This window comes from Pygoscelis adeliae, unplaced genomic scaffold (genome assembly GCF_000699105.1).
Source record: "Pygoscelis adeliae isolate BGI_AS28 unplaced genomic scaffold, ASM69910v1 Scaffold27, whole genome shotgun sequence".
Taxonomy (NCBI): domain Eukaryota; kingdom Metazoa; phylum Chordata; class Aves; order Sphenisciformes; family Spheniscidae; genus Pygoscelis; species Pygoscelis adeliae.
Genome location: NW_008825410.1, coordinates 3617959 through 3633157, shown reverse-complemented (window position 1 = coordinate 3633157; position 15199 = coordinate 3617959). Strand labels below are relative to the sequence as shown.

Here is a 15199-nt window from a genome sequence, read left to right as displayed (position 1 = left end):
GCCGCTCTTGTCACGGGCGATGTTGTCGTTGCAGCTGGAGATGCCGGCTGGGACCTGGGCCCCGCCGAGGTCCTCTGGGGTAGATACCCGCATCGCGCTGCCGCCCGCTAACCTGCCGAGCGGGCACCGGCCTTCACCCGGCGTCCGGCCAGCCCCTCGCCTCAGCCCTCACCCCGTAAGTTCCCGCCCGAGCAGATGGTCACAAATTCAGTGACTGCCCGGCTTTCTGTTTGTTCGTTTTTCTCCTCCAGTAGTTATTTTATGCAAGAGCAGTTTTTCACGTCTGTGTCACCTTCTGGCTGACAGAGCTCTGTAGTGTTTTCTTAGCTTATCTAAGGGCAAATGTCACATTTATGTCGCTTCTACTATTTTTTATATCTGTGAAGCCAGATATTCTGTAAAAGAAGGTTGGTTTTGTTGCAGTCTGTTCCTGAATAACCCACCTTAGCTGTTGCTTCCCGTCTAACTATTTATAAATTGATTGCTCAATAACTTGATGTAAAATCTGTCCAGAGGCTGAAGTTAGGCTAACAAGTCTTCGCTTTCCTCAGTGCTCCTCCTCCCCTCTTTTAGAGGTATGCACTAGTCTGCCTCTCTTGTCCTCTCTGAGTTCTCAAGATGTCACTTCGATCAGCATTTTAAGCATCAAGGGTGGATTTCATCAGTCTGCTGACTTGAAAATCTTTATCTTTAACTTTATCCTGTACTCTTAACTTACCTTTTTCCACTTTGACCTCACCTTCTGTCTCCCTGTAAAAGGAATTTCATTAAATATCTATTCACAATTAACCTTTCTGCTGGGGGCTGAAATAAAGAAGACACTTAACGCTTTGTCCTACTTTGTGTCACCTATAATTTGTTCCTTTTCCTCTTAAGTTATAAACCTTGCCTTCTGTCTTTTATTGTATTTATGGAAACTTTACTTGTTACCCTTTATGTCCTCCACTAGTTATAACTCATTCCTGTACCATTGCTGTTCTGATTTTATCCCTACATGATAGCACTGTCTCTTTATACTGTTCCTTAGTCGTGCACACACACACCTTTTTTTTTTATTTTTTGTGTGATTTTTCAGGTCATTAAAGCTCTCCTGACGCAGTTAAAACAGTCTTATACACTCTCTTTCCTCTGAATTGCTGTTGTGCATTTAATATAGTCCCTTTCAGTAGCTGCCAGCTCTCTGATCTCTTCCATCTCTTAGATTATTTGCCCAAGAGTCATGTCTGCCTATTCCCTGAGGGTTTTTTGTGAAGTCTGTTAGTTTTAGTCTGTTCCTCACACTCTACTTTCCTTAGAACAGGCAGTGAGAAACTTTGGCCAGTGGGCCAAATTCAGCTCACCAGAGCAATTCATCATGTCCAAATCCTTGATGCTCACTCTCCTAAGGATCCTTTGGACAAAAACTGAAAGTAGGCTGCAGTATGGTTAAATGGTACTGGTAGACCATTTCCTCATGGCGGTTCCCTTTCTGTCCCAAAGTTTTGCATGACCTTCATGTCCCGTGGCATGAACTGGAATGGGCCTCTGTAATCACATGGTGAAAGCATACGTGTTCTGTCATATCCAGTTGATGTATATCTCTTATCTGATCAAAATATAGCTATTCTCATTACGTTCCTGGATGTGAACCCATCATGGTACAGGAAATACTGGTATTTTGGTCACGTGTTAGATACGTTTCAGGTCATGTGGTAAGAAAGAAGTCAATGTTTTCTCAGTGCATGCATAAAAATCTACATGGTCTGCCTCTGCCAGAAAGATTCACTGTTAAGAATACTGATTTTGTGGTCACTTTCACATATTGCTTTCTGTCTTTAGAGTCTCAGTCCAGTTTCACTGAGCTCTTCCCTTCTAGTCAAAGCTGAAATGAAAAGTGCCCATTCTTCTAGTAGCTTGCTCCAATTTCTGAAACACAAAGCTACTTTCAGTTGTGGGAGGTTGTTCACCACACACACTGCATTCCTAGCCGATGGCTCTGTAAAGTCCCCCACTGGTGATTAGTTACCATCGTATGAGCTCTTGGATGGTGGCTCAGGAAGAGGTTCATTCAGCGCGTCCTTTCTATGTGGTCTGTTGTTGATTGCTCCCAAGACAGCAAACTCATGGTTTCTCTTTGCTCCTTCTTAGCCTGCCTTTCCTCATTGCTTCCTTCATTTTCAGAACTCATTCCTTTTCTACAGTGCAGAACCACTTATGTCATAACTGTGGTTTCATGTGAAGACTTCCCTCCTGGGGGTTGTTTTGTTGGTTTGTTTAATGTCTTTTTGTCTTTGTTACAGCTTTACTGCAGTTCTGTGACATCTTCTCTCCAAAGCTGTAGGAGTATTTCTTTTAATTTTCTGTGAGCTTTAGCCTCTGTTCTTCTTCAAAGCCTCCCTTACTGCATTGAATTTGAGTCCTAAAACTCTCCTCCCTTTTAATATTGCATGAAATCTATCTCTTCCTGCCATTAGCATTTCGTGGAATGCTGTCCCATGTGCTTGTCTCCAGGATTTATCTTCTCTGCCTAGTGAGAAAAATTCTGTTAGGCATATTTGTGACCCATGGCCTTGAATCCTTTACCCTCGCACCCACAGTTAATCCTTATACATCCATGGCCAGACCTAGCAGCTTGACCTAGCAGTGTCATTAGTGATCTCATGAATAGGCCTTGGCAAATTTCCCTTGTTGTCTTTGCCATTGGATCCATGTGTGCCGCCCATTTCCCTGGCTGACAGGTGAGTACGTCAGATGGATGTCTGTGTCATGGTGGTAGCCATGGCATTTGCAGCTTTGAGACTTTTGCATCCCTTCCTTCCTGGCCTATATAGGATACCACGATAATAACCTGCATAAGCTTTTAATGGAATTCAGCTTCCATGAACTCCCTGTCCTTATGCCAGTCACAAGCATAATATTTTCCATAATTACGCAGTTTTCTTTACATGTTTCTTCTCATTATTCCATTGACCATTAGTTTCAGGAGCACAAAGTTATCTTATGGTCCAATATTCTGGGGCAGTGGAAGATAGGGAATAGGAAAAGATGGAAAAAATATCATTTACTTCTGTAACTGTGTTATTGAAGTGCTTGAAGTATTTTATGTTTCTCCTTTTATTAGTGACACATTGCAAGACAAAATTGATTAGCACATACTTTATTAAGGAAAAAATATAACATGAAACTTAGAATGACATATTTTGTTCCCAGAGGTGTTTATGGATTCTGATGTCTTGTAAAATTGTATGATGCTGCATTTTTCCTTCTGTTGCTTTCACCTTTTTTTTTTTTTCTTTTTTTCCCCCAGAAGAAATCATTGTAGGTTTGGTGTCTTGGAAGCATGGAATCAATCTCTATGATGGGAAGTCCTAAGAACCTCAATGAAACTTTCCTACCAAATGTTGCCAATGGCATCAAGGATGCCAGTAAGACCACAATAGGCATCATTGGAAGTGGAGACTTTGCTAAGTCATTGACAATTAGGCTTATCAGATGTGGGTACCACGTGGTCGTAGGAAGCAGAAACCCTAAACTTGCTGCCGAGTTCTTTCCCCATGTGGTTGATGTCACTCACTATGAAGATGCAGTAGCAAAAACAAACATCATTTTTGTAGCCATACACAGAGAACATTATACCTCTTTGTGGGACCTCAAGCATTTACTCGCTGGTAAAGTTCTGATTGATGTCAGCAATAATACAAGAGTAGACCAATATCCAGACTCCAATGCAGAGTATTTGGCATCACTTTTCCCAGATTCCCTGATTGTCAAAGGATTCAATGTCGTTTCAGCTTGGTCACTGCAGTTAGGGCCAAAGGATGCCAGCAGACAGGTAAATGTTATACTTGTATTAATTTAAGTTGTTTGTAAGACAAAATGACAGGAACTGAATGTAAGCAGCCAGAACTCACGGGATTCATCCTGCCTGACTTAACGTACCTAAAATGTTGGGTCTTTAGTTTAAGTTTTAGTAGCCAATAAAACTCTCAGAGTCTAGTTCATCCCACAGTAAGACATCTAGAGTAAGTGGTCCAAATTGTTCCCTGGCATGCCTGTTTATCTTTAAAGATTGCAGAAGAAATGCGGGTACTAGCTTAGACTAGACAGCTGACCTTTAGATGACTACAGTCAGAGGAGAGGAGTTTGGTCTTAATGTCTTCTGTAGGAAATACATTAATTTTTATCCCTATGCTCTATAGAAGGATAGAAAGTATTGAAGGAGATGCACAGGAATCTGTGCATCCCAGGGCTCAGGAGTCAGCTGTTCTAAAAATGCTTGCATTCAGTGTAACAGCAAAGTGAATGAAAGAAATTATCTAGCTTTTAGAATGCCCCAAGATCATAAATATGAGGAAACAGACAGAGGCACATATGTTTCTAAGTGATCATTCATTTGATCCAGGACTGCTTGGGAATATCATGTTCAAGTTCCTTCCCAGTATGTTCCCCAAATCCATCCTGCATATAGAAAAGACAGGTTTATGGTTTTTGTGCTTTGCTGAAGCGATACAAAGGATTTAAGCCTATGCAGGAACCCAGTCCTTCACGGCTTTATGGACTCTGAGAAATGCATGAGAAATGACTGGTATAACGTGACTACTGGAGACTAAATTGAGTTTTCTGGCACTTCAGGTAGATTTCAAATGGAATGCAATTGATATAGAATTAGCATAATTTTAAAAATAATCTCACCGTACTATTTTTATCCCCTTTCAGAATAGCACTGCACTATAAGTAAGTAACTTCTGTCAAAACTGATACGTTTGTTCTAATGCAGATGCTCAGAAAACAGCATTGGGCAAACTATAGCCCACTGTACATTTTAAAGGAACTTCAAAGTACTTTGTAGCAGTACATTTCTCTCACTATGTAATAAAGTGGTCTTTAGAAGAAGTTCTTATTTGGCTGCTGGTTTTTGTCTTTTCTGTTAAACATTAAGTTTTTGTGGAAATCTGGATTGTGAAATTAAGCTAAAATTGTTATTACATGGAGAGATTACACAGTTCTCTGCTTTGCATTCTGTTTATGCTACAGCTGTTTTAGGGTCATCATTCAGGATTCCTGTATTTTTGAGAGACTCGTGATCTTCTGAAATGCTTCTAGCCATTGTTTCAAGTTCAGTCCAGCCCCGTAGACATTTCAGTGTGGGGGGTTTCGGTGTGCAGATTACCAGGGCATGCCACAGTCAGCTCATTATTAACTCCAAGAAAAAGCCAATTTTGTTTTGGTTACTCTGTTGGTAAATATGCTAAGTGTGCATATTTTCATTTTGGCTGGATTTGTACATGGTTTCATTCTCATCTTGGTGGTAGAAGCTGGGATAACAGTGTACAGTTTTAGCAGTAGTGCTGTGGTTTTGACCTGGAGGCCCTTAAGGTTTTTTTGTGTTTTTTTTTTTTTTTTACCTTTGAGTCTCTTTCTCTGACTACAGACAATTCACTTGACTTTCCCAACAGGTCTATATATGCAGTAACAATGTTCAGGCTCGCCATCAAGTTATTGAGCTTGCCCGTCAGCTCAGTTTTATTCCTATTGATTTGGGGGCATTGTCATCTTCAAGGGAGATTGAAAACTTACCTCTGCGACTGTTCACACTGTGGAAGGGGCCTGTGGTGATTGCCATTAGCCTGGCAACGTTTTTCTTCATCTATTCCTTCGTCAGAGATGTAATCCATCCATATGTGAGAAATCAACAGAGCGACTTTTACAAGATCCCCATCGAGATCGTGAACAAGACTCTACCAATTGTTGCTATCACTTTACTTTCGCTAGTGTATTTATCAGGACTTCTTGCAGCTGCTTATCAGCTTTCCTATGGTACTAAGTATAGGCGATTTCCACCTTGGCTGGACAACTGGCTCCAGTGTCGAAAGCAGCTTGGACTGCTCAGTTTTTTCTTTGCAGCAGTGCATGTGGCATACAGCCTCTGCTTACCTATGAGGAGATCGGAGCGATACTTGTTCCTCAATATGGCATATCAACAGGTAAGCCAATCTTTAGTTCAGTACGCCAAAAATGCCTTGGCTGTATGCATATGGCTCATGAATGCAATATATATGTTTTCTTAATCTGTTTCACTGTTTCCAGCAGAGAATATTACAGGTTATCTTATGTATAGCTAGTGCCAAGTAAGAAGGGACTGTGCATTGTGCTTACCTCATGGGTCAAGCTGCAGTCAAGTTTGTGTGGTAGGGGAATGAAGGATGTGTCCTACTTAAATCCCTGATAGTAATATACACAAGGAGAATGTAGAATAGACAAGACAAGAGCAGCAGCAGGAAACTTCTGAGTTTCTGAGGTATGTTCCTCTCTACGTATACTTAACGTGGGGGAAGTATGTATATCGTAAGTGCATTTACAAGTGTGAACAAAGTATAAGGGTAGATACTATAATCATGATTACAGATACATCTATGTTTACAAAATGAAAATGCTGTTACTTTGTGACATTTTGGACCAATAGTAAAAATATTTTATTTATTAAAAAAATCTGTGAACATTATCTATTCCGGGCAATAGAAACTAACTCTCAGTTCACAGGAGCAATTGGTCTTGCATAACCCTGAAGCAATCTCTGACAAATCTGTCATCCTTTAGAAGAGGGTGTGATGCTCCTGTCTGTCAGAGAGGTAGCTTATTGTCACCTTTAAAGTGGCAGAAAAGCAGCATTGCCAGAAAAGCAGCATTGCCATTCAGCACATAAAGTTTGCAGGAAAGAGAGATGTGATGGAACAGAAAGAAAAGCAAACTAAGGAAATCAAATCAAATGGAACAAATTAACGGGGATTGTGTCCACAAACTCTAAAAGGGCTAGGATGAAAAATTGAACTTAAGAGAAAGGCAGGAAGAGCAAAACTATAAAAGGCAGCAAGAGACTGTAATTGTTCACACTTAGTATTAGTAAAGGACCCACTGATACTTTTACTAAAAAATTATCTTGGTTTTAATAATATTGTAAAACTCTCACTTGCTAATGTTCCTAGTGAAACTCTTTCAAGACATGCCATATCACAATAGTTCACCTGAAAGTGGAAAAATAATTGAATATCCAAGCTTCTTAATTGTTAAGAACCTGAGTTGTTTCTTTTTTCTGGTAAAGCTCTCCAATGAGAACAATCTTGGATGTATCTGATGTCAACAGTGAAAGAGGCAAAATAACTTGGACTCAGTATAGGGAGCTGAAGCAAAAACGGGAAATGATGCTAAACTATTTCTAAATGTAACAAACTAAAAACAAATTGCAGATTACCCAATTTATGTTATAGAATTTGTTTCCAGGGTCTGAAGAACACAGCTACTTTTCTATAGTATATAGGAATGTGCAGATTTATCTGTTTTTATAACATAATTGTTATAAATAGTATATAATGTTACATTTTCTTTTAACAACTCATCTAAGTTTCCATGTTTAACATATTTTTAATCTAACAAGAGCCAATACCAGCAGTAAGGAAATAGTTGTTTTTCTCCAAGACATGAAGAAACTTCTGAAATATTTGACCCCATTTTATAGTTGTCCTGTGACTGTAGACTTTTACTCAGCAAAGTAACTTCTGTTGATATTTTTAATATTCTGTAGAATAAAGTGCGTCCTTTCTGCTCTTTCATCAGGTTCATGCAAATGTTGAAAATTCTTGGAATGAGGAAGAAGTGTGGCGAATTGAAATGTATATCTCCTTTGGAATAATGAGTCTTGGATTGCTTTCTTTGCTGGCAGTAACTTCCATCCCTTCAGTAAACAGTGCCTTAAACTGGAGGGAGTTCAGTTTTATTCAGGTGTGTTACTTTTTAAATAAGGGGGTTTTGTTGTTAATAAGAATTCCTTGATGATGATCGTGATCATGATCACAAACAAAAGCACTTTGCAACATGAGGAGAGCTTTTTTTTATCCTCTCTCTGGTAAGTTAATAAAAACAACATATCCTTACTCAGCAGATATATTACCATGAAGGTGCTTTAAGCATTTCATGAGTGTTAGAATAGGAATTTGCATTTTACACTTCTTGGTCTTAAATAACCAATGTAGCTAAGACCAAATGAGCACTAAGCTATTCCTTTTCCATTGTTAGAATTTCTTGCTAAATTCAAATTAGATGAATTTGACAAACTCGCTAAAGGTAATGATACTGATGAGGTACTGCTATATGTAGATGCACAAAACTGTTAAAATTGAAGACTTAATTTGTCCTGCAGGATTTTTATTGCACAGCCCTCTGACAGCCATGGTGTCATTGATTCAGTTTTGCTTCCCCTTCACTGTGTGGGAATTAATACAGCTCTCAACTGCGTTATTCCCATTAGCTGAAAATACCCATTAGTAAAATATGAAGCTTTGTTTATTAAAAGCAGAGGCTTTTCCTGGTCCTGGCATGCCTTCCGCTGCCCTCTTTCCTCAGATAAATATCTACTACAGGCAGACCTAACCAGCATAAAATACTGAGAAGTATAGGCTTTAATAAACAGCTTAGTGTTTGCTTCCAAACAAAATTGCTATTAGTTTTAGGTAGCAGTCAGTGATAAGAACTTTTATTAGGATTTGGTCTTGTGATAAATTTCCTAAGTGCGTACACACAATTTTGGGTTTTGTTATGTTTTGTTTTGTTCTCTGACTTTGGATTCAGTACTCTAGTTTTAACTCAGTCTTTTCTGATTAATGTTTTCTCAACACAGATACTGTAATAATATTGCCTAATTGTTAGTCCTGTCACTGTTTACAAATTCCTACCTTCAGAACACAGGCACTGGCTTTACTGTTCAGGGCTGGAGTTGCACTTCATAATTTACAGACATTTTAGAGAGAGTGATGGGGAACACTTCTTTGGCTGTAGTTGTCAGAGGTCTTCTGTCTGTAAAGTAATGTCTTCCCTTCCCCTAGGGTTTCCATTGGTGGAACACTCCAGGTAGGCCTACAAAAAGTTTGCTGAAATATTTTTGAAATTAGAGTTCCCCTGACAGAACTATTTATTTTTGCTCATGGTTTTGAGCCTTCAGGGGGAGTAAATACCCATTTTGTATTGTTGCAACATCCCTGCCATCCAGAGTTCTCTGTGAGGGGACGATAGTACTGCTCTTGGGTGATGTAAAACATTAGTGCAAAAGGGAAAAATATATGTTTACTCATGAGTGAGGTGATGCCTTTATCCAATAATGACTTCCAGCCACAAACCCAGCATTTGTGTCTTGCTTTTCCTTACTTAAATTTCCAAATTTCAGGCTTGTGTGACTGAGTCAAAACCCACACAATAATCACATAATGATGTGTCTACAGTTTCTCACCTCAGCAGTTCCCACTGAGAACAACGTGTTATTGTTTGCTCATCTTAGTAAATGGAGTTTCATCAAAATAAGGGTCTGGCCTCCTCTAAAGAGTTTTACCACTAAAACATACTCAGTCTTGAGTCCTACTAGGAAAATCTGAGTTTAGGATTAACAAATTATTAACATATACAGTATAGACTATTTTCTAGTCTTGTTCCAGTAGTACAAGCCCTGAGCAGCATCTCCCCTACCTACAGTGGTTCAAACAGCCTTCTACCACAGTCTTCCAAATACTGTAAAGAAACTCCAGTTGTGAATGTTTTTGCCCAGAAATCATTGCTGTCTTTGATATCCCCAATTATTTTGGAGATGCCTCCATCTTACCTAGCGTGGTTTCACAACACAGGCGTCAGCAGCCCCAAAAATTCCAGCCTGCTTGATCAAGGGAAAAGGACTTTAAGAGGAGAAGCACTGCAGGCTCCACTCATTCGCTCAGTGTATGAATATGGACGAAGTGAGATATGAGAAGGTGGAATAGTGATGCAAAACGGAGTTACTGTGTCAGCCCTACAGGGAGCTAAGAATCAGCAGAAAACTTGAGTTGCTGCAGTACAGAGCTGACCACTGTACAAAACAAATATCTGATTACTTCATCATTATTCAGAGAGAAACACTCATAACATCCAGATGGAGGAGCCACAGAACCAGACAGTGATGAAGAGTTTGCTCAGTAGGGGATCCTAGATGATGGAAACTTAGCATGAAACTTTGCGGGCATCTTAACATGACCCAGAGTTGGAGCTTACTGAAGAAAGAACCAGTGAAGAAGCTGGGGCTGATAAACCAATGTATCAGTTTTCTTAAACGCCACTTCGGTACTCTTCTTTTTCTCTTCTAAACATATGTGGATAAGGAACAATGGTAGACATGGGCAAGAAATAAAAAAGAATTCATATTTTGACAGAGCAGGCAGAATAACTAGCCTAAACCAACACACTGCAAACAGAAAAAGGCATTTACTGAAACCAGTCCTTGAGTGTTCACATAAATTACATGGAAGTGGAGAATGTTGTCTGCAAGCAGTGCTGCACCGGGTCCTTCAGTGTTCTGAAGGAAGTTAAACTGTAAATATACAATTTAAGTACAAATGACTACTGCTTTTGTTTTCCAGTCTAAGAGTTCAAGTCCAAAGCACATCAATCAAAGTGGCAATGGACAGAGCAGACTGGCTTTGAAAGCTGAGCTTTATGTCTCTTAGCAAAAATCAGCAGAAATCTGCCATTTGCATAGTAGGAAGCTAATCTTTTTATAAACATTCCTTTTGTCTGCTAGCACAATCCTAAAGTTTTTTGGAGACAGTATTCCTAAAACTTCTCTTGTGCACACACTTTGAGGAAGGGCTGCCCTGCCTTGGTTGTCACACAGGAATAGGATACTTTCCCCCCAGATTAAAGAAGAATGAGGCCTGAGTATTTAGCCAGTTTATGGATAAGATTCCAGCCAGAATTGCTACAGCTTGTCTGTAAGTTTAGCAATATCCTGCTACTGGGGGAATCTGAAGTATACCTTGCATAAACATAGGCTTTGGAAAATACCTTTTGTATATATGAATTGCTTGGAACTACTCAACCATTGTGAAGGTAGAAATTCCTGAAGGAGATTTGCCCCACAGCAGATTTGTGTCTCTATATATGTACATCTTCCTGGTAACATGTTAGGGATTTTTATCCTGCATCCTTTCCACTCCTCTAACACTTCTTTTTCGCCCCAAACAATGCCAGTTTGTCCAGTTTATCAATGGCCTTGGCTGGGAATCTCCCACATTGGCTAAAAAACTGACTTTGATCAGGAAGGAAAAGAAACAAAACAGGGAAGGCTTAAAGAAAAGCTAAAAGACTGGGGAGTCCGTAGGAAATGTGCTAATCTATTACTCAGCTTCCAGAAAACGCGGTATTATGAAAGATAAGGAAGCAAAGCAACCAAAGATGTTCTTCTCCTTTTCCCAGCAGCCATCCTAGCGCCTAGGTGGAGGGTTCCCAAGACTTAAAACTGATATGGCTACTCATTCACCAATGTGAATTTACCAGTCAAAGAAAAGTATCCCTTCTTGCTGCTTTCAAAAGTCCTCTGCTCTTAAAGAAGTTATCATCCTGTGCCTCTCCTGGCCTCCCTGTGGTAACATCAGTGTAAGTGATCTTCCAGCTCTCGTAGACATACTCAGCCCTTTCCTTTTGTGTCTTAAGAAGCCAGGAAAAGATGACAGAAATGCAATATATATATTCCATCTGAAGCACAACTACATTTCAGGAAATCCATTGTCTTTGATCTCTGTATTCCCTCCTCCACATTGTCCAGTCATAAACTTGTGCAGAAGAAAATAACCTTGCATACCTGAATGGCAGCAGCTCTCTCACCTTTCCAGTATTAAACAGATTGCTTTCTAGCAATTAGTAACTCCCACAGCACAATCATCATTTATTTCTCAATAACTGAAACACCTTTCATGTTAGCATCCATAGGGATGGTCAACTTTGGAATATGGCTTTCTGACACTACCGCTGGCCAAGATTTGTAGTATGATCCAGTGCTACCAACTGATTTTATTTTTACTGTTCAGCTGCCCAACAGTGCCTTTTCCTGCACTAGCTGATGTCTTTTTGTCCAAGCCTGCTTCAGTCAGTTCTGAGTTTCTTCATTTCACTACTGTACAGCCATTGCTGTAGTCTTTGAACATTTGCAGATACAGAAAAATCAAGTCTTTATAACAAACACAGAAGTTTTGTACTGACACAGCCTCCTGCAGTGGAGTTTTACTTAAGTAGCAAAGGCAGCCAGTCTTGCTTGTACTTCTGGAAAAGTAATCTGTCAGTAGCTGCAAGCTGGGTTAAATGCTCTTAATGGAACTTTCTAGTGCAGATCTGCCCTGACTAAACAAGCCAAAGACTGCACAATGCAAAGTTGTGTGGAGGACATCCTCTTTCTAGCTAAGCGGTGTTATTACTGTCAAAAGTACAGCACAGAAATATGGCAAGTAAGGGCCTGGTAGAAGAAAATACCATTGGTAGCTGACAGAAGCTCCTATAGGAGTGTCTGTGTTGTCAGATTTTTAGACGAGTGGTTGAAATCGTCCAGTACATACTAGTACAGGCCCTACCAACACTTCAAAGAAGCATATGGCAACTTTCCACAGGGCAAAAAAAAGGACTTAATAGAAGTGCATCATATGTTTCTCTTGTCCTTGTGCTGTTAGTTCAAATGTACTGATAAATGTACTGATGTACTGCTTAGCTTCCGTTTTGACCATTGGATAGAAAGACATATATAGATGTCTCTGTAGCTTGCAGACGGAATTTAAATAAGCATTAATTTATTTTTTTTTAATATTTGGGAAGAGTCTGTATAACATTTCCCTCCTGTTTCTTTTTCAAGAATTGTTATAGTTCTCATCAGTAAGCCTGATGAAGAAATGAGGGATATGATTCATTTGTGCCCTTCTCCCTGCTGGCAGAGATATAACAGCAATGAATTCAGGACAGTCATACCAGCAAAAATCTGCAATAACATATTCAAACATCAGCTTTGATAGTGTTGTTTGCTGTCCAAATTTCTTACCAGAGCTTCCATTCAGACACCGCATATGCCATTTTCATATCCACAAGTGGTTGTCTGATTGTTCTGTTTCTTATGGAATATTTTGGGAGCAAATTGTTCTTTTTTAAGAAGAAGGGTGCAGGATATCTAAAACGTACCAACATGGCTCTGAAACCATTGGCAAAAAAATGCATAAATATTTGCAAGTTAAAAAACATGGTACCAATCTCTAGAAATTAATAAAAGTATTTTCCTTTTTGTACCATTGTATCTGTGAATCCTTGCAAATGGTATTAGCTCAGACATTCTCCTTTCCCTAGAAACTGGTTAATCTTGAAGTAGAAAGAATTAATTCTTTCACTATTATAGACCTTTAGGCTGCATTTTTCTCTGCCTGTCTGTTTACTGGAATTAAACCAAACCTTGGTAGCCAGTTACCTTTCTTAATATTCATTCTCTGTTTTGATGATTTTCTACAAATATTTCCCAACCAAGTTACTCATTACATCAGTTTTGGCCAAAAAGAGTTTTTCTTCATTTGAAATGATCACCGTCAGAATTCAAAGCATAGTACTCTTTTTTACCATGGTTTGGCAAAGTCAAGGTTAATACATTTAACTCAAGTCTGCAGGGCAATAGAACTACAGGATTCTTCAAAGGGCAGATTCACAGAAACGGTGAATGACCGCTATTAGCACTACCTTCTGTGGCATGCTCTAGATTAGGTGATAAGAGGTCCTCTGCAGGGTGCTGTGGAAACCTTGTACTTCACATTTCATGCGGCACTACCTGTTTATGATAAACTGTATCGTTGCCTTGCGCCATTATGCCCAAGTCCTGCAGTCCAGATATTCCCATTAACCAGCAGGCAACAGCTGATGGAGAAGGGTAAGGGATGGTTTATGCTAACTTCAGACAAGTGGATCTAGGCCACTGTGAGGAAGAAGCAAACTGCACCTCTCAGAATGATAAAAATCTGGAGTGTTAGGCCCAGATCTCTTCCAGCAGAATTGCCTTGTTCCATAATCATGAATCTTGGAAGTGATTTATCCTCATAATTAAGAAACAGGGAACTTACTTAATTTCCAATCACAACTGATGTTGTTCCAGTAACTTCACTGGGATTGTTCCTTATTTGCATACATATCCTGAAGTTGACTTCCATTACTTAGAATTTGGGCAAACAGCATCTTCATTTCAGCTTTGACTAAGGCCTATAGATGCTAGCAGAGATATGTTATAAATCAGTGTTCAGTCCGTAGTTTTCAGAACATGTGAACTTAAGACCACATATTGTTAATTTAAAATAGTGTATAGGTAAGAGATTTTAACATGATGTCTAATAGAAATGTTAAAATAATGGGTTATGAAGGACCAAGTACTATTATCTCTTTTTCCTCTGTTTTCTTTTCTTTCGAAGTCTACACTTGGATACGTTGCTCTGCTCATAAGTACTTTCCATGTACTGATTTACGGATGGAAAAGAGCTTTTGAAGAAGAGTATTATAGATTTTATACACCACCAAATTTTGTTCTTGCCCTTGTTCTGCCTTCCATTGTAATTCTAGGTAAGATCATTTTACTTTTGCCATGTGTAAGTAGGAAACTGAGGAGAATTCGAAGAGGATGGGAGAAAAGCCATGTTACAGAAGAAGCAAGTGGGTCAGTTCCTCATCTCTCCCCGGAAAGGATAACTGTGATGTGATGATAGACTAGTATTTGTTAGCACTGTTGTAGATGTTTGGGGCGGGGGGGTGTGTGTCATAAACTTGTATTTTCAGGAGTTTAGTTAAAGTATGAGTAAAGTCACTGTGGACTTGCTTGGCATATAGTACAAGCTCTCAACCAAACTCTGAGAAATTTATAACTAGAAGACTACTACTTCAGATAACTACAAAAATATTTTCGTTTTGAATTACAGAGGGCAGATGATTATGAAATCAGAATTTTTTAATGCTCCTTTGCACAGTTATATCACAACAGTATTTTATTACAACCATGCTTTCCAGATATTTCTTTGACTTAGAGTGTATGTGTCAGAGTGTTGTTTATTAATACCATTTTCTGGGCAGTGTTTCTTTTATTAAAACCACACTTCTGGGTTACTAAGTTCAGAATATATACTAATAGAGTTAATAATTCAGGAAATAATCGGGGTTTGAAACAACGTAATTTGTAATGATGTGTGTATTGCACATGTACAGTATATTTATTTGTGTGTGGTTTTACACCATTCCATGATTTGAATATGCAAAACCAGTTTCAATTATGGTGTAATTGTACATCTTGTAAGCAAATGGTATTGTACTAATAGAGTCATCTTTTTTCAAAGTATCATCACATAGGATTTTAGATCTTTGGCATCTTTAT

At 39.1% G+C, this 15199-nt stretch overlaps 1 protein-coding gene across 1 annotated transcript; it reads left to right on the top strand.

The window, feature by feature from the left end:
• The first annotated feature begins 3319 nt into the window (after positions 1-3319).
• Positions 3320-14534, top strand: STEAP2 (STEAP family member 2, metalloreductase). Its single transcript, XM_009330530.1, has 4 exons — positions 3320-3811; positions 5436-5963; positions 7591-7755; positions 14250-14534. The coding sequence occupies exons 1-4, from the start codon at positions 3320-3322 to the stop codon at positions 14532-14534; spliced, it is 1470 nt and encodes a 489-aa protein (XP_009328805.1).
• The last annotated feature ends 665 nt before the right edge of the window (positions 14535-15199 follow it).